At 47.0% G+C, this 25,407-nt stretch overlaps 1 protein-coding gene across 16 annotated transcripts in view; it reads left to right on the plus strand.

Moving 5' to 3' along the window:
- ARHGEF25 (Rho guanine nucleotide exchange factor 25) overlaps positions 1-25,407 on the plus strand; it is a 71,829-nt gene that overhangs the window by 34,500 nt on the left and 11,922 nt on the right. For 7 of the 16 annotated variants that reach the window (XM_083487067.1, XM_083487062.1, XM_083487052.1 and 4 more), the window contains 9 exons: positions 6,866-7,179; positions 12,554-12,631; positions 14,004-14,131; positions 14,661-14,727; positions 19,732-19,835; positions 20,126-20,195; positions 21,582-21,671; positions 22,660-22,767; positions 24,423-24,473. In XM_083487067.1, coding sequence (XP_083343193.1) covers positions 6,866-7,179; positions 12,554-12,631; positions 14,004-14,131; positions 14,661-14,727; positions 19,732-19,835; positions 20,126-20,195; positions 21,582-21,671; positions 22,660-22,767; positions 24,423-24,473 — 1,010 coding nt within the window. The remainder of the gene's footprint in view (positions 1-6,865; positions 7,180-12,553; positions 12,632-14,003; positions 14,132-14,660; positions 14,728-19,731; positions 19,836-20,125; positions 20,196-21,581; positions 21,672-22,659; positions 22,768-24,422; positions 24,474-25,407) is intronic. The other 9 variants (XM_083487063.1, XM_083487061.1, XM_083487056.1 and 6 more) reach the window with 3 other exon arrangements.

Genomic DNA, 25,407 nt, shown 5'->3' on the forward strand with positions numbered 1-25,407 from the left:
GGATGGCGCAGCCAGAGCTACGCAGGCCTTGCCAAGGAACGTGCCGTGCACATTCCTCCTCCGCCAATATTAGGCTGTTGCCCCATCGGTGCCCATGGAACGGGAGTGGAGGTGGGGGGGGAGAGCAGCGGAGGGACAATAGCTTGGTTAGCACACAGCTAAGGGCGGCCTTCTCTTGTGGCACAAATCTTGTCTGAAGGTGGCCATTTACTCCTTGTTTGCTATATTTCAGAGTGTGTGATGCTCCTGTGATACTTCTAGCCATTTTTTTTTTTAGAGAGGCCAGCGAGAATCAGATTGCAGTAGATGGTGCCTTTACAGACAACTTGTACAAACAGTTGTGACTTGTTGAGCTCAGCACCCCCTTTACACACACAAGTCACATATTGTGCCCAAATATGTAGCAACTTGTTCTTTTTTAAATAATGCTAGGCCTGGTCAAGGTTAGTGCTGGCATTAGACAGGGTAAGCCTGAGGTGGGGAGCTATTTAATGGTGAAAAAGCAGCTAATGTTGTTGATGATTTGGTGTATTATTTATTTTTATCACAGAGTGCCACTTGGACTTTCTGCCTCAGGCACCAAAATATCTTGGGCTGATGCTGCTTAGTGAGCTTCTGGAGGACTGCCTTTGGCTTGATGAGCTCCTGAAGTTCACAGAATCATAGAATCATAGAGTTGGAAGAGACCACAAGGGCCATCGAGTCCAACCCCCTGCCAAGCAGGAAACACCATCAGAGCACTCCTGACATATGGTTGTCAAGCCTCTGCTTAAAGACCTCCAAAGTAGGAGACTCCACCACACTCCTTGGCAGCAAATTCCACTGTCGAACAGCTCTTACTGTCAGGAAGTTCTTCCTAATGTTTAGGTGGAATCTTCTTTCTTGTAGTTTGGATCCATTGCTCCGTGTCCGCTTCTCTGGAGCAGCAGAAAACAACCTTTCTCCCTCCTCTATGTGACATCCTTTTATATATTTGAACATGGCTATCATATCACCCCTTAACCTCCTCTTCTCCAGGCTAAACATGCCCAGCTCCCTTAGCCATTCTTCATAAGGCAAGCCTGAATTACAGTTGCCCCAAGGTCACTGGTGTCTCAAGGTGCTAGCCGTAAACAAAGCTCTCTTATAGTTGTGGACTGGACTCGCACAGGAATCTTAGGGACAGTGTCCTCCACTGCACCTGAGAGCAGCAGACACAGCTCTGGCCTCTGACGAAAGAGTACTCTCAGGTGGCTGACACCAATGCCTGAAGCATCTTCTACCTGAGATGGTCAGCTCTGTCTGCCTAGTGTTAGGGCTGGTCTTCCCACATCCTGTGGTCCCACACTGCCTAATCCACCCCGGTAATTAAAAAGAAATCAAGAAAAAGCATAGGCATAGCTGTGCAGTGCAACTTTTGACCTGGTTCTTATGTAATGCTGAGCTGAATTATGGTGTACTATGAGTGCAATAAAATAAAAAAAAATTCCTTCCAGTAGCACCTTAGAGACCAACTAAGTTTGTTATTGGTATAAGCTTTTGTGTGCATGCACACTTACTGGAAGGAATTTTTTTTATTTTGTTTCTACTACGGCAGACCAACACCTACCTGTAACTATGAGTGCAATAGTGTGCAGATACTCAGAGATAAGACGACAGCTAATTTACTCTTCCTCCAGTCTTTCTGTTGCAGTGCTGCTGTGACCTAAGCCATGGTTTGGCTTGGTGTAGTTTTCAATCCCCAGCTCACAGTTTGTCCCACAAGCTGTAACTGTTTGTTTGCTTGCCAGCCACTCTAGGAGGTCTCCAACAAATTAAAACACAATAGAACACCAAAACATTAAAAACTTCATTGAACGAAGGTTTGTTCTATGGCTTACTGCTCACGGTTTGTCTTGAAGAGACAAACCACAAGCCCCAATTCAGACAACACACTAAATCATGGCTTCACTCATAGCAGCAAGAGTACCAGAGGGAGGAGCAACACGGCAGCAATCTCACTGGGAGGCTACACAGTTTAAACTAATCCATGGGTTGGCTGGGTGCTATGTGCAAACTGGGCCCATGTATAACATGGAGTTTGACCCTTTGTTTGGGGGCTTTGTTTTCTATTGTGTTTTTATTATTTTTTGTTGGGAGCCGCCCAGTGTCGCCGGGGCAACCCAGTCAGATGGGAAGAATTGTTTGTTTGTTTGTGCCTCCTCCAAAATACTGCATGTGCTACACACCAACATGAGCTGTGAATTAGGTTTAGCTGTGATAGATCCAATTTTGAGAAATAAGTAGTTAAACCTAGTGCTCTAGTTGAGAGTACAGAGAGTGGCTACACATGCTCTTTCCAGGTGTCATTTTAGACTGCCGGCATTCTTGGGTCTTGTGTTAGCTAGTCTTTTTGATATTTTCTTAAAGAGCCTGGAACTAGAGATTGTGTGCTTGCAATAAACAAGCAGGATGAGGCTGGGTGGAGGTCTAGAGTCTCATCCCTCCTCAGGTGGTTGGTCTGTTTCTGGGCTGACCTGCTTCAGATTGTAAAGGGGGAGTCTTGGGTGACTGAATGCTCCTGCAGACAAAATAATTCTCTCCACATAGATTTTTTTTAAAACTATCTCCACATAGAAATTTAGAGTGTTGGAGTGGTGTTGATGATGGAGACTAGCTTTCTGTGTGGTAGGGATTTTTTATGTGGAGGAGTATTCAATTAATAAAAACAAAAACAAAAAAAACCCCCGAAGATCATGGCCACTGGTCCCATCACCTCCTGGCAAATAGAAGGGGAAGAAATGGAGGCAGTGAGAGATTTTACTTTCTTGGGCTCCATGATCACTGCAGATGGTGACAGCAGTCACAAAATTAAAAGACGCCTGCTCCTTGGGAGAAAGGCGATGGCAAACCTAGAAAGCATCTTAAAAAGCAGAGACATCACCTTGCCAACAAAGGTCCGTATAGTTAAAGCCATGGTTTTCCCAGTAGTGATGTATGGAAGTGAGAGCTGGACCATAAAGAAGGCTGATCGCCGAAGAATTTATGCTTTTGAATTATGGTGCTGGAGGAGACTCTTGAGAGTCCCATGGACTGCAAGAAAATCCAACCTATCCATTCTTAAGGAAATCAGCCCTGAGTGCTCACTGGAAGGACAGATCTTGAAGCTGAGGCTCCAAGACTTTGGCCACCTCATGAGAAGAGAAGACTCCCTGGAAAAGACCCTGATGTTGGGAAAGATGGAGGGCACAAGGAGAAGGGGACGACAGAGGACAAGATGGTTGGACAGTGTTCTCGAAGCTACCAGCATGAGTCTGACCAAACTGCAGGAGGCAGTGGAAGACAGGAGTGCCTGGCGTGCTCTGGTCCATGGGGTCACGAAGAGTCGGACACGACTAAACGACTAAACAACAAATTCAATTAATATGACCTCTCATCTGCAGTCTGAAGCACTTTAGCCCAGATGCAGGTTTGCCACCTGTGTGGGAAGTTGGCCTAAGACTTTGGGAGGATGAGGTAGCAGGCTGCAGAGAAGGCATTGTTTGCTGCACTTTGCAGGTGCTAATTGGTTATTTTTAAGCCTAGGAATTGGTCCTAGCAATGTCATAGACATATGTACTGCTGGCCAGTTGCCATAGCGACATCCCTCACACTGTCATGTCAGTTTCCAAGGTGGGGTCAGGTGCCTGTGCCTGACACATCTCGGGTTCCTGATGCAGGCAGTTATTTCAGGAGGAGGTGTCATCCCGCTGCATTGCATTATTGCCTCCTGCTGGGCGCTTGCTGGGCTGTTCCTGCAGAGTTCCTCTGGGGGAGCACGGCTGCCCTTTCCTCACCCATGCCTGCTGCCTGCTTCGCTTACGCGGACATCTTTCTGCACTTGCCCACCTGCATACATCCATGCCCATCTTTCTAGGCACATGGGGCCACTTCACAAGACCATACAGAAAATAGGCTAAAGGCAAACTTCTGCTGTTGAAGTTAAGCAGATCTGGCCCTCTTAAGTTAGTTAGATGGGACACTGACTTGGACCCACATCTGAGCCACTATTACATATGATAAGAGGGTGAGTTTGCATCTTCCTGTTGATCATTTCATGACTGCAACATCAAGTTGTTGATCTGCATGTGCAAACAGGCAATCTCAGACCCATCAGAACATTACTGGCAACTTTCATGGAAGTTCGTTCACAAATTCGGTATGGTTAAGTGAGAGAGTCTCTGAGTAGGACCAGGGAGACCCAGGTTCAGATCTTTCCTTAGCCATGCAGCCCACTGGGGGATCTCCTCTCTCAGCCTGACCCATCTCCACAGGGTTGTTGTGAGGCTAAAATGGGCGGAAGAGAAGTGTATACAGAAGTATATGCACTCCTGGTGGCAGGATGGGGTCAAGATGTAATAAATGGATTAAGCTACCAGTCATCAGTGCCTGGGTCGTGTGCATGTGCGTGCGCAACACTCATTTTTCTTAAATCTGATGACTGGTAGCTGAATGTGGGAACTGATTCTGTATAAAAGCCTTGCATTGTGAGATGATGTCGTGAAATGAAAGTTTCATTTGCAGGTGGTGTATCTGTGATGGTCCCATTCACAAGTAGCTCCTTGATGCGGCAACTGCCAAATAACTACTAAATCGTACCCCAAGCATATAATAATGAATTGTAGAGAAATGCCAAGTGGGGCACATGCATACGTGAAGTAGGTATAACCCCTTTGGAGCAAGGGCAAAGTGTCTGCATGATGTTAAACAGTAAGTAGGTATCTTGAGATGTGAGCTGCTTGAATCTGCTGTCATAGATCTGTTTGCCTGTGTTGCGTTTCTCCAGCTTACACCACCATTTTCTAATACAACAGCTTTCCTCTCACCAAATTTTTAAGGCCATTTGCTATGTTTATCACAGCTTTCAAGTGAACATAACCCTGCAATTTCCAGCTTTTCATTCTAAATGTTGAGATTGGGCATTACCATTTTCTCACAGCGCTGGAGTGACACTAATATATGCTTTTGACCACTTCCAAACTGTGTTGACGTTGTTCCAACTGAGTTTGCAAAGGAGATGGATGCAGAGCTGACCTCGTAGCCTGATCAGGCATCATGTGTATAAGAACCCAAAAGGTCAAGCCCCACCCATAACAGAGCAGGTGTGGAGCTTAGCAAAGTTTAGCGACTGTTCAGTTGCAACAAGGGGAGTGCAAGGTGATGTCTTCTTAATAAACTGTTAATGGCTCTGAAGGAGGTAAGCTTAGCTGCTGAAGGAGCCATGTGGGCTTTTGCCCTGTGGATAGTGGTGAATTGAGAGAAGCAGAAACCACCCACCTACTTCCCAGGTGCATTCCAATAGGTCTCTGTTCTACAAAGTGGAGAAATTCATTTTAGCAGGGTGGAGGGTGGGAACCATCAAAAGTGATGTAATGCTGTTCACTTCTGTACTCACTTTGAATGCTCGCACTGATAGGACAGAGGCTGTAAGCTCCAGCAGCTATTTGAAATCGCAGAGCAGGTCTCACAGGCCAGGGCTATGATCTGGAGAGGCACACAGTACACCAATCTTGGGTGTGTGTGTGTGTGTGTGTGTGTGTGTGTGTGTGTATTGGATTGTTTGCTTGATTTTGTTCTAGTTTTTATCATGTATTTGTGCTTTTATATTGTATTTATTTGTTGTGAACTGCTCTGAGATCTGTGGATGAAGGGCAGTATGCATATTTAATAAATAATAATTTGCTGAAGCTAAGGGGGTCTGGGTCTGATCAGTGCTTTGATTTAGACTGCCTGGGAATCCCAGGCAGATCAGGAAATAAAAGTAATAGCAAAGATCTTCTACAGGCGTGCTGTCTGAGATCCATTTTACTAGAAATACCAGGGGCCTGAATCTGGGAGTTTCTGCCTGCAAATAATGTCATCACTGAGCCATGGCCTGCTCCTTCTAACACCTTGGATTTCAGGTGGAGCAGTTCAGGTCAGTGGGGCCCTCCAAGCCTCTCTAATGCAGCCCTCAGGACTCCCCCCAGGCCACACTTGCCCCGTGTCCTCCTATGGACCCTCTTCAGTTGCTTTTGTATATCCAGAATTGTCAGGATGCTGTCAGCGGCTCCCGACTGGTTGCCCAGAAAAGTATAAGACAAGAAAAAGTTTATTACAGTCCTTATTTATTTCAGTCTTTACAGAGAGAGGCTATAGAACCCAGCCTCTTGGTTAATGGCATTGTCCCAAGTGAATGAGGTGTCCGCATTTGTCATCATCATCACCTCCCCTACGGGTGCTGCTACGTGCCCTCTGTCTTTGAGCTCTTTGCTCTCCTACTTTTAAGGCTCACCGGGTTCTGGGAGATGGAGGGTCTGGAATGTTTTCAATGATATGTCAGCCAGGTGTTGCTCTGGCTCTCCCATGGTTTCCCCCTCATCTTCCTCTGAGCTGTGACCTCCCTCAAACCCCTGTCTATCTTGTCTTCCTCCTCCTCCATGGAAGGGTCAGGATGGGGAGGCCACCTCCACCATTACTCCTCCGCCCAGTCCCTGACAGAATGTGCCATTGAACTGTAATGACAACCAGGCTTGCCTGGTTGGAGTGAGATGGGTGTGGAGTGTAGCTTACTGTGCAAGGTTAAGAGTTGCATCCATTCCTCTACCCAGGTTTTGCCTCTTGCACGTGGCCCTTGAGAGGATGCCTGAGAGGGCTGCAAAGTGTTCTGTGCCCCGGCCTTGTGCATGCATTTGAGTGACCTTTTCTTAAATTGGGAGGAACGGTTTCCAGACCAAAGGGTGTGCTTTCCTCCAGGAAGCTTTGAGACCAGCCTCCTTCCCCTTTAGGACGCAAGCACGGCCTCTGCGCCTCCAGATTTGTGTGTGCTTTGAGTACGTCACAAAATCGGTCCATGTACTCACTGGTTGTGCCTGTCCTCTCCCCGCAGATCCTTACTCCATCGCAGGCAGCGATGGCAGCATCTCTGCCTCCGTGGCCTCCATCCAGCCACAGGCATCCAGCAGCTCGGCTCCCAGCTCCCCCGCCTCCCGCCACTCGGTCAGCACCCTCAAGAAATGGCTGACCAACCCCGTGCGCAAACTAAGTGCCGGCGGGCTACCTCGGGGCGAACGCCCACTCAGGAAACAAGAGGGCCGGGCTCGGCGGCACGGGCGCCAGGAAGATCGCAAGAGCATCGACTTGGGCCTTCTGGGGCAAGCAGAGGGGCCCTTTGCTGTCCCGCCGCAGGAGTCGGTAGGCACGGTGAGAGCAGAGAAATGCCTGTCTTGCCATGAGCTAGAAGCTGTCTTGTTTCCCTTCTGGACTAGCTAGCCACAAGCCTCCTGCAGATGAGTTTAGGCCAGTGTTTCCCAACCTTTTTTGGGCAAAGGCACACTTGTTTCATGAAAAAAATCTCGAGGCACACCACCATTACAGCCCCGTGACGTCAGCGCGCAGCGTCACGCCGGGAGGGACATGAATTGCTAGCAAATTACATAATCACCTCCTTGAGGGCTGGCTCATCTTCTCCGAAGGCAGAACCCCATTAATTAACAGCACAGACTCACACCATAGCCAAGACGAGGGGGGAAAACCTCAGTCATGCACAGTCATGCACATGTGGGGGCTAAATGAGGACGAAGACCGGGCAGAGAGCAGGGTTCAAATCACCCCACCTGGCCAGGATAATCCCTGGGTGCTCCCTTGGGCCACTCGCCTGACCCACCTCGCAGGGCTGTTGTTGCGAGGATAACACGGGGAGAACCACGCACGCCCCCGGGAGCTCCTTGGAGGAGAAAGCGGGCGATGAATGCAATGCACGAAATATATGAGAGGCGACCAGGTTTTGCAGGTGAGGGGCCCCCGCCAGCCTCCGCTTCCAACACCCGGTGCAACGACGCCGAAGTTTCCCCCCGGGCTCGGCTCGGGGAGCAGCGCTGCTCCCCCCCGGCTCCCCTTCACCCTCCCGGCTCTCTCTGCCGCCCACTGGGGACCCCCCTCACCTGCCAAGTCCGGAGCGCTGGTGGAAGTTGCATGCATGCATGCATGCAGGGCGCCGCGTTGCCATTGCATTGCACTGCACTCCATGCAACGCCTGCACGCATGCATTGCCTTGCACGCCTGCCAAGGGGTCTCCCCGCGGTCCGATGCGTCCCCTCCGACGCGGATGCAGCATTGCAAAAATAAACACACACACCCCGACGCAGCCCTACCTGGGGGGCAGCCTCCGCCTCCGCCGCTCCACCTCCGCGGGGATCCCCGGGCTCCATCCTGCCGCCCGATCTCCGCGGGGGCGCAGGCAGGCTGCGCGGGGTCTGCGCGGAAGAGCCCCTGCCCGCCCGGCCGCCGCCGCTGCGCTCATTCCATGGCCGGGAGAAGAGCGCTTCAAACAAAACGCCCGGCCCGCCAGGCCATGCTGGGAAACGTAGTTTGCGCACCCCGCGCGGGCGCGGAGCCCAAGGGCGAGGGGACTACGGATCCCGGCAGCCCCCGCGCCGGGGACGGAGGGGGAGAGGCCGGGTACAGGGATGGAGTGACGGGTGGGCGAGCGAGTGAGTGAGTGGCAGCCGCCAAGCCTTGGCCGAGAGCCAGGAAGGGCCTCCCCGGAGGAGGAGGAGGGAGGCGCAGAGCGGGAGGGAGGGAGGGAACCCCAGGGGTCATCTAGTGACGGCGCCCCAATCGAAAATTTGACTTTTTTAAAAAAAAAAATCTTTCGAATTTTTTAATTTTCCCCGCGGCACACCAGGCAACATCTCGCGGCACACTAGTGTGCCGCGGAACAGTGGTTGGGAAACACTGGTTTAGGCAACTGAGACAGAAACATGCCAGAAGCAGGGGGGCTAACATCATACACAAGTATGCCCATAGAGCAGTTCCCCCAAACTAGCCATGCTGTCTGATGGGAGTGGCAGGCAAAAACATTTGGAGGGTGTGTTGGGTTGGCAGAGGCTGTTGCAAAGCAAACAGAGCACCTCTCTCTGCCCAAGGGAGCAGCGGGGAGGAAAATTGCAAAGTCAAATGTGGTCATTGGTGAAATCCTGAACACGAGCAGAACTCATTGACGACACCCATCACCTAATTGTCCAAAGGAATATGTAAAATGACAGATCTCTGTGCCATCCAGCATTCTTGCTTCATTGTGGCTTTTCTTTATGTCCGCAAGAGGTTTGGAAAAATAAACCTCTAATATATTGTGTACTTGTGTGTGAAGGAGAGGGTGTGGGTTTCTCCTTTCTCATCCTAGCAGGTAACTACTGAAGCACCAGAGCTATAGTACTTTCCCCTGAATGAATCTCCCCTGGTTACTAATTCTCCTCTGCAATTTCAATCCGTACCAGTTCTCTTCACCCCTCTCCTACAGAGAGGTCACTGAATTTCATTTTAATATGGAACCAGGCTGGGGAATGTGGAGGTCTGTCCCGTAAAGCTTGGTTGGCACTGTGTACCTGGCAGCAGCACTTAGCTCTGGCACTGCAAATCAGGGGTTGTCAACTTGGTGCCCCCCAGATAATGGGAGTTGTAGTGCACAACATCTGGATGGCACCACGTTGACTAGCCCTGCTGTAGACGGAGTTGTAGGGGGAACAGGAGGGGCAGCCAAAGGTCCATAGTGCCTATAAGACCCTTTGCTGTTTGTGGGCTGAAAAAACCAATCTCTCTTCCTCTCCCCCATTTTGTAAGTTGCTCGTCTCTCTGCTGTGATAGAGGATGTGGGTGTCCTCTGACATACTGTATCTTTGAAGCACATCCTTTCCCCCAAAGAATTCTGGGCAGTGTAGTTTGCCTCTTGCAGAGTTGCCGTTCCCAGCAACCCTGAACAACCCACAGTTTTGAGGGAAAGAACGTGCTTCAAATATAAAGGTTTTGTGTTTGTCGCAGCCACAGCCTGACTTCTTTCCTGACACCAGATGGGGAAAAAACAAAAAATGTTTCTGGACCCATCTGAAAGTGCTTTCTAGTGATATCCCCATCCAAAACAATAAATTAATCCAAAGGATTGCCTTTTCTAATACGAGCCTACCAGTTTAAGGAGATCTTAAACGGAAGTTATCTTGTGCGTCCCAACAGTCCCTGAAATATCTGGTTGGAAGCAAGGTGAGGGCCTTTCTGGTAGCTGCACCCAAACTTTGGAAATTCCTAAGGGAAGCCTGCCTGAACACCTTATTTTGTCTCCCCACCCCCAGGGTAAATTCCATTTATAACCCTTTTTGTTAAGGGTTTTAATTTTGTAGGAAGTTGGTGGTTTTTATCAGGTTCCTTTGGGTGACATTTAGAAATGGGTGACATTTTCTTGGGGGTAGATTTTTACGGTGTTGATTTTTTATTTCATTGTTTTACCTGATAGTTATTGGACTCTTTTTGAGCAAAGTGAGGATATAAATCAGAACACCCATATGCAAACCCGAAACACCCTATTTTTTCCCTTTTTGACAAAAATTGTCTCAAGTTTACATGACTGGTGCCTGTTCCATTTCCTTGCACTCACCCCCCATTGTGCCTTTTTCCTTTAAAACCAAACACCATTGAGATACTTAAAATCCCAAATAATGGAAAGAGAATAGATGGTGCATAATTAAGCAGTTGCACTTGATTTACATAATTCTGATTGAAGGATTTAAGTATCCCAGTGGGAAATTCTGGATTTTTAAAGAATACTGGAGGAGGCAGAATAAACAGTCCTGATTACTCTTAAAGGCTAATATTGCTTTATTCTTGCTGCATTAGGGTCAAACTACCTGAGGGGAGGGTTTAACCCCTCCCATGCCTCTCCCAGGACATTTTGCCCCTCTGCAGGGCTTACTACAAGCTGTCAAACACAGCGGGGGGGGGGTTGGAATAAATTAAAAATGGTCAGGGAGGGGCATGGTGGGTAGGGGGAAACATGCCTTGCCCACCCACCAGCTGTCCCCTGCAGATTTCCCTACCCCTGTATATAGGCAAAGGAAAACACATAATAATAATAATAATAATAATAATAATAATAATAATAATAATAATAAATAATTATACCCCGCCGATCTGGCTGGGTTTCCCCAGCCACTTTGGGCGGCTTCCAACAAAATATTAAAATACAATAGTCTGTCAAAAATTAAAAGCTTGCCTAAACAGGGCTGCCTTCAGATGTTTTCTAAAAGTCTGGTAGTTGTTTTTCTCTTTGACATCTGGTGGGAGGGCATTCCACAGGGTGGGTGCCACTACTGAGAAGGCCCTTTGCCTGGTTCCCTGTAACTTGGCTTCTCACAGCAAGGGTACTGCCAAAAGGCCCTCGGCACTGAACCTCAGTGTCCGGGCAGAACAATGGGCGTGGAGACACTCCTTCAGGTATACTGGACCGTTTAGGGCTTTAAAGGTCAGCACCAACACTTTGAATTGTGTACTGGGAGCCAATGTAGGTCTTTCAAGACCGGTGTTATGTGGTCTTGGCGACTGCTCCCAGTCACCAGTCTAGCTGCCGCATTCTGGATTAGTTGTAGTTTCTGGGTCACCTTCAAAGGTAGTCCCACATAGAGTGCATTGCAGTAGTCCAAGCAAGAGATAGCTAGAGCATGCATCACTCTGGCGAGACAGTCCGCCGGCAGGTAGGGTCTCAACCTGCGTACCAGATGAAGCTGGTAAACAGCTGCCCTGGACACAGAATTGACCTGCACCTCCATGGACAGCTGCACAATTAGGATCCTTGTGCCCTGGCCTTCAGAAGGCGAGGGGCTGTTCGAATTTTGCTATACACATTTGTGGAAAGGTGCTAACAGAGCGAACACCAGTTTGATCTGTAAGTAGTACGGACTGGCAAATGCTTGCAGTGGTGGCTGGTCCAGTAGAGCGCGGGAGGCACTGCTGCACCACTTTGGTCTTAGCACTTGCCTGCCTTTTTACTTATTCCAAAGAGTGGCACTGGCTGTTAGCTTCCTCCTCCTTAGGGCTCATCCAGACTTCCTTTCCTGCTAGCCTTCTACGTCTGAGCTTCAAAGCTCCACATCCAAGCAGTTGTTGTTGTTGTTGTTGTTGTCCTGGTCCTTTCCCTGGGAAAACCCATGTTTTACCACTGAATCAGAGCAAACAACAATCATAGTTTGCTCTTGATTCAGTGGAAAAATGCGGGTTTTCTCCGGGAAAGTGCAGGGTAAAAATTTAAAAATGCTGCTCAGAAATGGATCTTTGAAGCAGAGACCTGTGCCTGGACAGTGTGGCATAAAAGAAAGTGCCACACTCTTGCTTGCCCCTTGCCTAGAGCAGGTCCAAGGGGTTTTCCGCTTGACCCACACTTTCTAGGAACAGGTCTGAGTGACTCCCCGCCCCCCTGCCCCCTCGCCCCCCCAAACAGCAGGACCTGAGGAAGCATGGAAAAGCCCCTGGTCTCAGTATTGGTTCCTGCACAACTGAGCAAGAGAGAAGAATGGGGAGAAAATGAGAATTACGTAGTCTGCCTGTCATTGGCTCCGGCACCTCCCACTGTTGGCTTCCATGCCTTCGGTCCTAACAGTACGAACATGGAATTTGGATGGGAGGTTCTAGTACTGCAGTTCTCATAGGATGACTGATGATTTGGACAGGGACGGGGGGGAGAGAATTCCCTGTGGCCCCCAGAAGGCTGAGCTGGGCTGCCACCCTTATCTAACATTCTTCCCTTGCATTACAGGATAGCACTGCTCATCTCCCAGACCTTTCCCTGTTCTCCAGCCAGCTAGAAGGGGATGGCTCAGGAAAAAGCACCCAGGTGAGCTGCAGGGGGGCGGATGGGGAGCAAAGCAAGAGGCAACGTTGTCTTGCACCAGGTTGAGGGGGCAACAATCCCCCCTCTTCTCCATGGGACCCCAGAGAGGACTACAGTAGCTATGTGTCCTACTTTACAGAGAACAGTCCTCTGTTTTGAGGGGGGGGCAGTCCTATATTTGAACATGTTCTCTTTCTGTGGGCTTCCCAGTCCAGGTCTAATTTAAGGGCAAAAGACCATAAAAGGGAGAAAGCAGAGGCCTTGAAGTTGCCCATCAAATGTTATCAGCAGACTTCAGCAGACACTACCAGCGATTTTGCTCTTGCCCCACTTCTTTCCCAGGCAAATTCCAGTCCAGAGAAATCCCAAATTGCTGTTTGCTGTGATTGAATGCTAAAGAGTGGTTTTGGGGAGGTGGGGGTGGGGAGAGCAGCAAACAAGAGGAATTGTGGAGAGGGGCACACAAGTCACTTTATGTCTTCCCCACCATGGGGAGATGGACTGTATTTCCACAAACAATTTCATGCAGATTGGTGTCCCTTTTTTGTGACACAAATAATTTGGGAGGCTGGCTTGTGTCTGTGCAACGCATAGCTGGCCATCCTAGAACATGCCCGTCAAAGCACCAGATTGTTTTAATGCTAGCAAAAATAGCAAGATGGAAAATGCTGCAGGTCCCAACAGAAACTGACTAGAAATAAAACAACTGTGGAATGTGGTGCAGTTAATGAAAAGGACTTTTTTGAGTATGACTCGGAAAAGAGGATGATATCAAGTAAATATGAAAACAAATGGCATGTGTTTATAAAGTTAGGGAAGTGATCTGAGGATTATGAAGACACATTGCTTGGTTCCTTCACGGTTCTGTAAATGAATTTGAATGGTTTGTTTCTTTCCAATGTAGAGGCAGGATATAGGGCTACATAGCTGTGATATATATATATATAGATAAATAAATATAGCTATAGATATAGATAGGCATTTTGAATAAAACAAACCAATGAGAATATGTTTAGCTGAATGTCATTTGATTTGCGGTTTATTTGAAATGTTTTCTTCCAAAATTAGTTTTCAGCTCTATTTCAGGCAATTAATCAGTCAATCATTTCCAAAAGCAGGATATCTGCTCCAAATTGGAGAAGTGTTCCAGGATCTATGATGGACATTCTTTCCTTCCCCTGATCTTTCAGAGCCTGATGTGTTGTGAGTGAGCTTAGGGGAAATAGAAGATCCTGCTACACCTTCTTGGCTCACACAATATATTTTGCGTCTCATCCTGGGTCCCCAGTGCCCCTTTCCCCAGTTAATCCACCCAATGTGAAATGTTGTAAGACGTTATGGGCTCTTCTCTCCCCCCCCCCTTCTCTCATGGCAGGGCCCTGACTCTTCTCTGCTCCTTGGTGACCCTCCAAACCCCGAGCCCACTTCACAACCTCCTATGCCACCCCCAGCCTCTGAGGAACAGGAAGAGGAGGAGAGGCTCAGTGCCTTAGAAAAGAGTATGTAAGTGATTTCTCTTGTGCACTGACTTCCAGGCAGCAGTGGGAAGGGCAGGGGGAGGAGCAGCCTCTGCTGGGGAGAGCAGATGCCCAGACCTGGTGGGTACCAAAACCCACCCACAAACGCGGGCACTATTTCACAAGTTTAGCGGATTTGGGGCCTGGGCGCCAAGTATGTTGAACACATGCCCCATAAAAGGTAGGCAGCTGTGTGCCTCATTTTTTCACTGCACACATTCTGTCTTTGTGGAGTGGCCCCTGCCTGTCTGCATATTCATGCCTACAAATGTATTGAGTATGGTGGGGGAACCATGGCCGCGTAATGTTGTCCTGGTGGTGTGCCTGCTGCCTCTGTAACATTGAGCAGCTTGCCGGCAGGGGCCTTCCTGTGGGTCATGCATGGGCCTGTGTTGAGGAGGCTGGCAGCGCGCCTGTGGCATTGAAAAGGGAGATTGGAGGGGGAAATGGAGGGGAAGGGGGTCACGCAGTGAGGTTCCTTCCCCTTAGACATTGCTACTTCCTCTCCCCTGCAGGTTTGTTCTCAGGGAGTTGATTGAGACGGAGAAGATGTACGTGGAGGACCTGGGCCAGATTGTGGAGGTGCCAACATCCACTCCATTTTAGGCACTGATTCCCCTCTGTCCACCAACGGGGCCGTCTCCAGATTTTTGTGGGACCTTGGGCAAGAACCTGCTTGTCTTCCAGTGAGAGAGCACACTGCTTGCTGCTCACCTCTGTGTTTCTTGATCCGACCTCCTTGTTGTTGTCCTAGGAACCTAGGAAGGAAAGGTGGATAAGGAATCTGGCTCGGTCCCAAGAGCCCACAGTGGGCTCCCCATGTACCCAAGGCCCCTAGGCTGCTGGCTCTTGCCACATCCCACCAGTCTGTTCCATATGCTGGTATTTTAGTAGTTTTATGCCCCACCCTTTCTGAAAGAAATAAGAGTGTTTCCACCCCTGCCCACACAGTGTTCCTTCTGGTATCCAAAACCACTGCCTTCTGTGAGCAGAAATCTCCCCGCTTTTCACACTTCTGCCCGGATGACTTTTGGCTGGCAGCAACATTGACCACAGACAATGTTAAGCAGGGTTAAATCTGAAAAAAGTACCAGTATTTGGACCCCAGTAAGGACCTCAGGCTTCTTGTTCTTCCTTTTTTGTTTTAAAAACAAGGGAAGATCCGTGTGGCATTTAACTAAGTTTTCTTCAGTGTATACTAAGGGGACCTAACTAAGGTCTCATCCACACTCAAGTTTGTCCCATGATTTCTAGTCACAAATTGTAGAAATTATTTCCATAACTTGATTTTACATGGATAAATAGTCCCCCTTATTTGAGCTGAAGTTGCTGTCAATCAATAACAATGATGAAAGATAAAATATTTTTATTGAAAGATGTTCCAGTAGCACCTTAAAGACCAACTAAGTATAAACTTTCTAGGAATGAGCTTTCGTGTGCATACACACTTCTTCAGATACTCTGAAGCAGAGGTCTCTTCAACCTTATAAGTGTTGATGACTGTTAATGATGGCAGTTTGTTCCACAGTGAAGGGCAAGGGATTTTTAAAGGGATAGATGACCAAAATTAGCTTTAGCATGTATAATGGGACATGAATCCAATATCTCTATTCAGACCAGGTCTCTCCATAGTTTTTAGTTTGGTAATGAGTTGTAATTCAGCAACTTCTTTTTCAAGTGTATTTCTAACATTTGTTTCAATAAGACAGCTACTTTGAGATCTTGTATAGAATGTCCTGGGAGACTGAAGTGTTTTCCTGTTGGTTTCTCTGTTTTATGATTCCTGGTGTCAGAAAAACAAAAAAGTTCGAATTTTTACAATCTGACGCCAGGAGTCATAAAATAGAGAAGTTTGACTCATTATGTGAAGCTAAACACACAAGAGGAAGCTGTCAACAGGTTGGAAGAATTGCAGGGTTTGCAAGAAGTTCAAAAAATATTCAGGGAGAAAAAACTTGGAGAGGGGGTTGTCAAAAAAAAAAAAAGCTCACTGAGGACTGGACAAGCTCTTTGGGCATTGAATATTGACTGGCTGACAGTTGGGTTAAGACGGCAAACTGATGGGGGAAAGGGAATGGAATATCCCTAGAAGTGGCCTGGCTGGCTGGCACCCTGAACATCCCATTGCACATCCCACTTGTGAATTCAAATACTGAACTAGCTCTTTCATTGCTTCTGCTAACTAAACTAGTCAGCTTTCTGTTCTGACTTCAAGATCTCTTTCCTAGGTGGCTTCAATCAATTTAGACCTCATTTCTGTATGGGTTTTAGGTTCTTCATAATTTTTCAGCTCCTTAAATTGCATTTTCGTTTGTTGCTGAGTTTCTTTCAGAACTTTCCAAAATTGCTTTGGATTTTACTATCCTTAACAATTTTCCACCTAGGCTGCTTAACTCTTTATACCCCCCAGTGCCACAGAAGTTTAGAACAAGACAGGAGCTCTGGTTCTTATACGGATCTTTTGGGCGCTCCTCTGTTTCCATCACTCCATTGTGACACCTGTTCCTACATCTATTCCTGATGATTGCCTTTTAATCAGTTACCAACCCATAGAAGGGTCCATCCATCTTGACTGCTAAATATCCTTAAAAGCCTTTGGTGAAAGTATTTGCCCAGTCTCTTTCTGAAAAGCCAAAGATACAAATCTCCACTGGCCTACCTGTATATACAGAGAATGAGAGAGATGTTTGCTGATGATTTCATAGAATTCCACAAGATTGGTAAGGCAAAACTTCCCTTTGCAAAAGCCCTGTTTATACTTCATTTCCTAAATTTTTATTTACTCATTCGTTTTAAAAACTGGATGAGAAGAGAAGCAGGGAAATCTCTCCAAGTAAGAGTGTGAGACTCCTTAATGTGCTTTTGGGGTGGGATGGGAGGGGGGAGGGTGTCCTCAGTCCAGGCTTATGATCAGTTGGGGGTCTGGGGTCCAAGGGCAGGAGCCTAGTGTTCTGGAGGAGGCTGTGAATGCTCTGAGGATTAAAGGTGGGGGTGACTTCCTTAGCAAGCATTGGTATTATGTTCACAATGTTGTGTGAACCGGGGTCCTCTCATGCAACAGAACCCCCTCTTCTCTTCCCACATCCCTCCAAAATCTGCTTCAGAAGGCCCTCCAACCCTCTGGAGCAGATTTTGAAGGGGCTGCAGGGAAAAGGAGGGGGAAGTTGCATTGTCCAAGTGGAAGTCTTGTTATGCAAGCAGAAAGGTAGCATTGGAGACACCCTCTGTATTTAACTCTTCTAGCCTTAGTCGAATCCCTGCGTTGCTCGGTCCCAGCTCCTGCCCACCTAGCAGTTCAAAAGCACATCAAAGTGCAAGTAGATAAATAGGTACCGCTCCGGCGGGAAGGTAAACGGCGTTTCCGTGCGCTGCTCTGGTTTGCCAGAAGCGGCTTACTCATGCTGGCCACATGACCCGGAAGCTGTACGCCGGCTCCCTCGGCCAATAAAGCGAAATGAGCGCCGCAACCCCAGAGTCGGCCACGACTGGACTTAACAGTAAGGGGTACCTTTAGCCTTAATAGCGCTTTCCAGCAGTGTACCTGGGACAGGGCTGCCATTTCCTGCATCTTCCCTTCCTTCCTAGTTCCTTTTTAAAAGACTAGAAAGATATTGACAGCCTTCCAAGTCCTCTCTGTAAGGAGGCTAATATAATAGTTCAGCAGTTCTTCATCTGTTCTTTAAGAACTATTGGATGAATGCCACCTGGCCGGAAAACCTTGTTCCTTCTTAATGTTTTCACTTGGTTCTAAGACAGACTGATTCAGCCTTGATAACCCTTCCAGCATGTTTTGAAGACTGAAGCAAACAATTCCTTCTGTTTCTCTGCAATTTCTCTGTCTTCCGAAAAGGTCTTGTTTTGCTTCCTTGCCATATAAAGGTCCCCCTGCCTCTTTCTGGTTTTCTGCTTCTGACACCTTTAAAGAAATAATGTATTGATATCTCCAGCAGTTTGTGCTTGAAGTTCCTTTTTGCCTCTTGCCACATTGTACATCTATGTCTTGGTTTGCTCATTTGTGCTCCTCCTTCATCTGGGCAACTGTTCCTCCTTTAATGAAAATAGTTTTGCCTTTTATAGTCTCTTTGGCTCCGCTGTTTGACTGTGTTGGATTACTGTTGAGCTTGTTTGTGCTTTTTTGCTCATCCGTGGTACATATTTTATTTGAGCCTTTATTGTTACATATTTAATATGGCTTGCTATGTCAACCTTATTTTTCCATTTTGAGCAGGCCTGTTACTCAAAATCAGGCCACCAGCCATTTCAACCATTTCTGCCACCTAGTTAAGGCCCTGGTTAAGCCGTCTCAAATTATGCAAAAACTCAAGATCCCCCCCCCCCCCAGCCTGTAACCAAAAACATAGTGGTGCTAAGACCGGGGGCGGGGAGCAACCAATGCCAGTCAATGTGAAATGGGGAGAATAACTACTGCACTCTAGTACATTGATTTAGATTAAAATAATTTGTTGCAAGCTCATTCTAATTCAATTGCCAAAATAAATGCAACGTGCCAACCACAGAGTCCACGAGACAGAAAAATTAGTGCCCTGTGCTCACCAATTTGTTCTCAAGCTAGGAAAATCAGGGTCCAACTCGCCAGCCTAGGAAATAAATGCAACCACAGTCAACTGGAGCAAAATTACTGCTTTAACTGAAAAATGAAGAAATACTGGCTGCCCATTGGTCAGTACAAGGAGATGGGGGGAAGGTAGCAGGACGGCACTGCTTCCCTGGCTTGTCAATCATCCTAGCACTTTTTTTCTTTCTAGAGTTGGCCAAAATACTGGAAGGCAGGAGCAGATTTGCCTTTTACTCACCACGTTGGTAGAATTCTGCCTCCACTCTTCCCCCTATATCTCCATAAATAAAAGGGCTGGAGACTTTTTTTTTTTTTAAAGAGGGGGAAGATGCTGAAAATTCAGGGAAGAGCCCTTGGGTAGGGCTCATTCACACAGGAGCGTAATGTTGCTAAGGACCTGAGATACTGGGGTTGAGAACAAATAATGCAAATTGAGCAACTTTAAATTGGATTTCCCTAATACATCTTGGGTGCCGATTTGGGATTTAATTGCATCTAATGCAATGGCCCTCTTTTCAGCTCTGCAAGGCAGTGGTTTTTCAAGTGCTCAACTTTTTTGTGGTCAAACACCTGACGGGATTACAGAAGGGTTGGGAGGGTGTGTTCTAGGCTAGGCTCTCTGTGCAGGGTGCTGCTCCATCACACTTCCTTGTGGACTGGATGCACCAAAGGTCTTCTGCAGCTGTTCAGGTCAGGTAGGAAATCTGGTTAATGGCAAGCTGTCTGTTGGGGAAGCTTGTCTGCCATTTCTCTGGTGCTCCTTGAGGAATCCCTGATCAGCTTCTGAAGAATGCCAGGGTTCCCCTGAGCCCAGTTGGAAAGCCATTGCCAAGGGTAATGTGGCTGCTTCCTCAGCGCTTCACACCAGGGTCCTGTCCATCTTCTGCACTCTTCTGGGCACTGATGTAGCCCAGACACATTCCCCTTCATGCCACCACCCTAGCTCTGCCTCCCTGGCCTTGAAGAGGAGCCAGGCAGCCTTCTCTAGCCTGCTCTTCTGACTTCTGCAGGGCTATATGGCGACCATGAGTGCCCGTGGTATCCCAGAGGACATGAAGGGCAAGGACAAGATAATCTTTGGGAACATCCACCAGATCTATGACTGGCACAAAGAGTAAGTAAGCCCCCATTCCTGGGTGCAGGTCATGCATTGGCTGTGGAAATCTCACAATGGGGCCAGAACGGGATGTGGCCAGAGATGCCTTTTGCTGACGGCTGGTAGTGACTCCTCTTGGATTACCTTGCCCAGGTGCTTGTGGCCAGTGTGGAACAGACAAGATGAGGGGGAGCAGCAGTGGTCCACCATCATTGGGAATTGGTGGAAGAGGAGGGATGGTTGGGAAGCAAGATAACTTGTCCTGCAGATCTCACACTCTTTCTGTTCCCTCTTATCCCTGATCCCAGTTATTTACTCAAGCAGCTGGAGAAGTGTCTGGAGGACCCTGATCTTCTGGCTGAACTGTTCATAAAGCACGTGAGTCCCTGGCTTTGCTAAATAAGAACAGAAGAGCTGCCGATCTGAGCCACAATGGGGGGTGGATAGATGGACAGGGCTCCATCATATTCTAGGCACAGGAGGTGACAGTGGTATCAAACCTCTGTTGTTCATCACATATGCATGTTGCCTTTGAACACAGGGGCTTTTCATTCGGCTAGAAGCACTGTAAGCTGTTTGCAGACTTCTGCCTTTACCTCTAGAATTGTTTGTGATACAAACCCAGATTCAAAATGAAATGATAACTTGATAGCTACAAAATAATGAAGGGGAGGTTTGTTGTGAAGGGAAAAGCTGCTTACCTTTTTGTTAATTAGGTGATTGCTAATTGGTCCAAAACAAGTCAACAAAATTGTGCAGTTTACAAGGCTGCAGCATAATAAGGTCAAGGCAGTTTGACTCTGAAAAATTCTATACTTTTTTTCTTGAATGAGATAGAGAAGAAGGATGCACACTGGGTTTTTTAATTTTTTAAAAAAATAACATCATCATCAACAATCCTGACATGGAGGAGCATTATTGTGTGAGAACAGATAGCCTTGTACTGTTATTATTTGTAAAGTGCTACATGGTGAATAATTTCAAATTCCAGGAGGCCCCCCTAACCATTCCCTCCTTGATTTGATATTGTGTTTATTAGTTCTTTGCCTAGAAATGAGGTGCTCCCATTGCCATCTCCTGCATTTTCTAGATCTTCTGGCTCTGTTTTGTCAAACTTGGATGAAGTGGATTCTAGCCTATGAAAGTTTATTATGCCATGTTTGTTAGTCTGTTAAGGTGCCCTAAGAGTCTTCACTGGTTCTGAGGCAACAGATTTAACAGGGCCGCCTCCTCTGGAAATTATTCACATGTAAGAATAAATATTGCTGTTGGAAGGTTGCTTTAAAAAAACAACCTACTTAAGAGATGACTTCACACATCTAACAAAATAGACTCCAGCCATGGAAAGCTTTTCCCAAAATAAATTTGCAGTACTATCCTTACAGCAGAATCCTTCAACACAGTGTGTTCCTTGGAGCTGACTGCCCTAGTAAGTATTCTTAGGATGGCAGCCTTGGTAGCCTTTAAGATACTGCAGGGCTCTGCATTAATTCTTGTAAAAAGTCATAGTCATGCATATCCAGATAAGTAGATATGAAGTGTGCCTGTTTTGTACTTGGAGTACCTGTATCCTGTGGTAAGATGAAGCACTCATCAGAGCGACTGACTCGTTTAAAGTGATCATTACCAGTGTTGCTGAGCAGGCATTTGAAGCTGCCTCTTTGACATACCCTCCCCAGAGTCAAGTCGCTGTTGCCAGCAAGACTACACACTTTAGATTTTGCCCCAAGTATTCTGCTGAATTGTTCCCCTGTTCTTTTTCAGGAGCGCCGTTTGCACATGTACGTTGTTTACTGTCAGAACAAACCCAAATCTGAGCATATTGTGTCCGAGTTCATTGACAACTACTTTGAGGTAAGGGGCCATGTGATTTGCTGCAGCTTTGTGGTCTCTGCCGCCTCACTCCCTGCAGCTTCTGCCAATGGCTTGCTTTGTCCTTGACTGCATACATGCGATACCTTCAGAGTGCGTTTGAAGCACATTCTTACCCTTCAAAGAATTCTGGGAACTGTAATTTATCCCTCACAGTCTTGTAGTTCCTGGCAAACCACAGCACCCAGAATTCTTTGAAGGGGGAAATGTGCTTTGAACATTCTTTGAAGGTATAGTCTCTCTCCTGCTAGTATCTGCCTGCCTCCTTCTTTTCTTCACTGCCCCCTGCCCCCCCCCCCCGGGCTCCTTCATTCCAAGCTGTACTCCGAACACAAGTAAAGGTGCAAAATTGCCTTTTCTCTATTGGATTATTTGGCCAATATTGGCTCCACTTTTTGGCAGCAGGTGTCAGATAGAGGTCTTTCTAAGTCTTGCTACTTGAGATCATTATTATTATTATTATTATTATTATTATTATTATTATTATTATTATTATTTTACATTCATATACCACCCAGGGATCAAACCATCAGCGTACAAGCAGTTGCATAGGAAGCGGGGTGCAGTGAGTGGGGACCACCCTGGGTGGCAAAAATATGTGTTTTTGAAAAAATACCTTAAAAGCACATTTCGCCCCCTAAAAGAATTATGGGCACTGCAGTTTACTCCTTTCAGAGTTAAAATTCCCAGAAAACCTTATCAAACTGCAGTGCCCAGAATCCTTTGAAGGGGTGTGTGCGCTTTAAATATACTTTAAAGGTACAGTGTGTACACAGCCTAGTGAGACTTTTGACGCATGGGATAAGGGGAAGGGATCTGAGGTCTTCCTGGGAAGATGAGTGGGAGGCTTTGGGAGAAACAGGAATATTTGGAGGTGTCCTGATGGAGTGGGCAGGGATTTAATAGGCAGGATGCTTGATCTCCCACACTGATCCACAGGGACCGATCTGCTTTGTTCTCTCCTTTCCAGGAACTGAAGCAGGAACTGGGGCACCGCTTGCAGCTCAATGACTTGCTCATCAAACCCGTACAGCGGATCATGAAATACCAGCTGCTGCTCAAGGTGCTAACGTGGGAGGTGGAGTGTTGCTTTCCAAATCTAAGGCAAATGTGTGTGTGTGTGTGTGTGTGTGTGTGTGTAGAGGGGGTGAGACCAACAAGTTCCTGACCTGTAGCTAAGAAGAGACAGCAGCCAATATGTCTTCTGCTGGGTATGATATCTATGGCAGTCTTTGGCAGTGTGGACAAGGGCAGAACAGGAGTCTGTTAAAAAATAATAGCTTTATTGTCAATGTACAACCTGTGTACAATGAAATTAACCAAGCCTCCCTCCGCCCCGCCCCCCGCACAAACACTCAATCTCATTGCACTCTGTGTGCTTGTCGCACAACACACCAACCCCAAAAGTCAGTTGCACTATATTGTTTTCTGTTTTAAGGGAGAGATCCTGCAGCCTCATGTCATCTGCAGGACAGCAAACCGTCCCAATGTCACGAAAGGAGTAGCTAGGGTTTCTGTTGGCTGCCTAGCGCCACCTGATGGGCAATGGTTGTATTTGCCACCAGAACTGGAACTGGGATTAGGGCAGCTTCCAGTTTACATGGTAGCTGTCATATGGAGGCACTTGGTGGCTCCAGTTCCTTGCGGAGTCCCACTTGCTCCCCATTTCCCCAAGCAATGAAAGATTTGAAAGATAGCACTGCCGGGTTTAGTTCCCTTTGGCAGAAGAGAGCTCTTGAGACTTAAGGTTGTATCCAAAGTTGTCCACGCACAAGTGGAACAGACTCCTGCTTGCTTCGCCTTCCTCTGCTCCTTCCATGCATCCCCCACACCCCCAAATATGTTCTGGAAGGTTGGGGGCAGATTTAGGGGGCATGGGGGCTGTAGTGGGGGGAGGAGGGTCTTGATATGCAAGCATGGGGGGCTGTAGTGGGGGGAGGAGGGTCTTGATGTGCAAGCAGAAGTCAACTTATGCATAATACCTGCTTTATTTTTCAAATACAGTGGTGCCCCGCAAGACGAATGCCTCGCAAGACGGAAAACTCGCTAGACGAAAGAGTTTTCCGTTTTGGAGGTGCTTCGCAAAACGAATTTCCTATGGGCTTGCTTCGCAAGACGACAATGTCTTGCGAGTTCCTGCGGGTTTTTCCCCTCCCCCCCCTTTTTCTAAGCCGCTAAGCCGCTTATCAGCTGATCCGATAAGCCGCTAAAAGCCGCTAATAGCGCTAATCCGCTAATCCTTCAATGGGCTTGCTTCGCAAGATGAAAAAACCGCTAGACGAAGAGAATCACAGAACAGATTCTTTTCGTCTTGCGAGGCACCACTGTAAGCAAGGAGGGCATCAGTGAAGGCAGGTGTATTCCTATAAGCAGACAGCACAGTCTGAATCATTTGTTTCATAAGAACATAAAAGCCTGAAGCTGCTTCAAGCCAGTGGCCCGTCTAGTCCAGCCTCCTGTTCTCACAGTGGCCAACCAGCAAGCAGGGATCCAAGCACAAGAGCAACACTCTCCCCTCCTGCGGTTTCCAGCAACTGGCATTCAGAAGCATTGGTGTCTCCAGCTGTAGAGAAAGAGCATAGCCATCACGGCTGATAGCCCTCTAGGTTGGGGGCCAGCACTGCCTCCGGGGGAGCAGGTGCCACTTGGAGTTGGTTGCAGGGCTTGGCTCCGGTGAAATCCCACTCCTACCACTAAAGAATGCACTTGTCCGTTTCCTCTTTTCCCTCCCAGGATTTCCTGAAATACTATGGCAAAGCTGGCAAGGACACAGAACAGCTGGAGGTAGGACTCGGAGGCCCGTGCAGCTGTTGCTCCCCAGTCCCACCCTTATGTGTGGACTGGATGTTATTACGCTGCTGCTTTCTTTCTTTCTTTCTTTCTTTCTTTCTTTCTTTCTTTCTTTCTTTCTTTCTTTCTTATTTTTATTGAATTTTGCAAGAAAAGAAAAGAAAAGAAACAAAAAACAATACATAACACTGTAAACACATTGATAGACATGTTTTCCAAATTGCAAACTAAAAAAGAAAATACTTTTCATAGCCAATAATATTACCAAATTCATGCTTCAAACATTACAATATATAAATCTTAGTTAAAATATTATAAAAGACTTCCACTGCATTCACCGCACGTCTCTTAGTTATCTTGCTCGCCTTTACATCTGTTCTTCAATCATTTCTCTTCTTTAGATTCTTTCATAATCAGTCAAATCTTTATGTTCTCTATATTCTTCTCAAGGTTAGTCTAGGCACAACCAAACTTTCATATTTGAACCCTGCTTGTATAAATATTCGTTTAAGTGTTCCCATTGTTTCTGAATTATAATTTTTTATTTATGCCTTATTAAATCCATCAATTTTGCTACCTCCAGGTACTCACATAGTTTACTCAACCATTCCCCTTTTGTTGGGATATAATTTCTTTTCCAGTGACAGGCTACCAATGTTCTCGCTGCTGCTGCTGTTGCATACAGAAAGATGTTCATTTTGTCTTTAGGGATATCCTTACTCAAGATTCCTAATAAATATGCTCCTGCCTTTTTGATATATGATACTTTTATCAATTTTTTAATCTCTTCATGAATCATCTCCCAAAATTTTTTGATCTCTGGACATGTCCACCACATATGGTGCCTTTCATTCTATTACATCTCCAACATTTCAATCTATTTATTTTTGCTAGTCATATACATATGCTGGTGCCATATACCCTCTGT

Source organism: Podarcis liolepis, assembly GCF_965112155.1.
Source record: "Podarcis liolepis genome assembly, chromosome: 2".
Classification (NCBI taxonomy): Eukaryota; Metazoa; Chordata; class Lepidosauria; order Squamata; family Lacertidae; genus Podarcis; species Podarcis liolepis.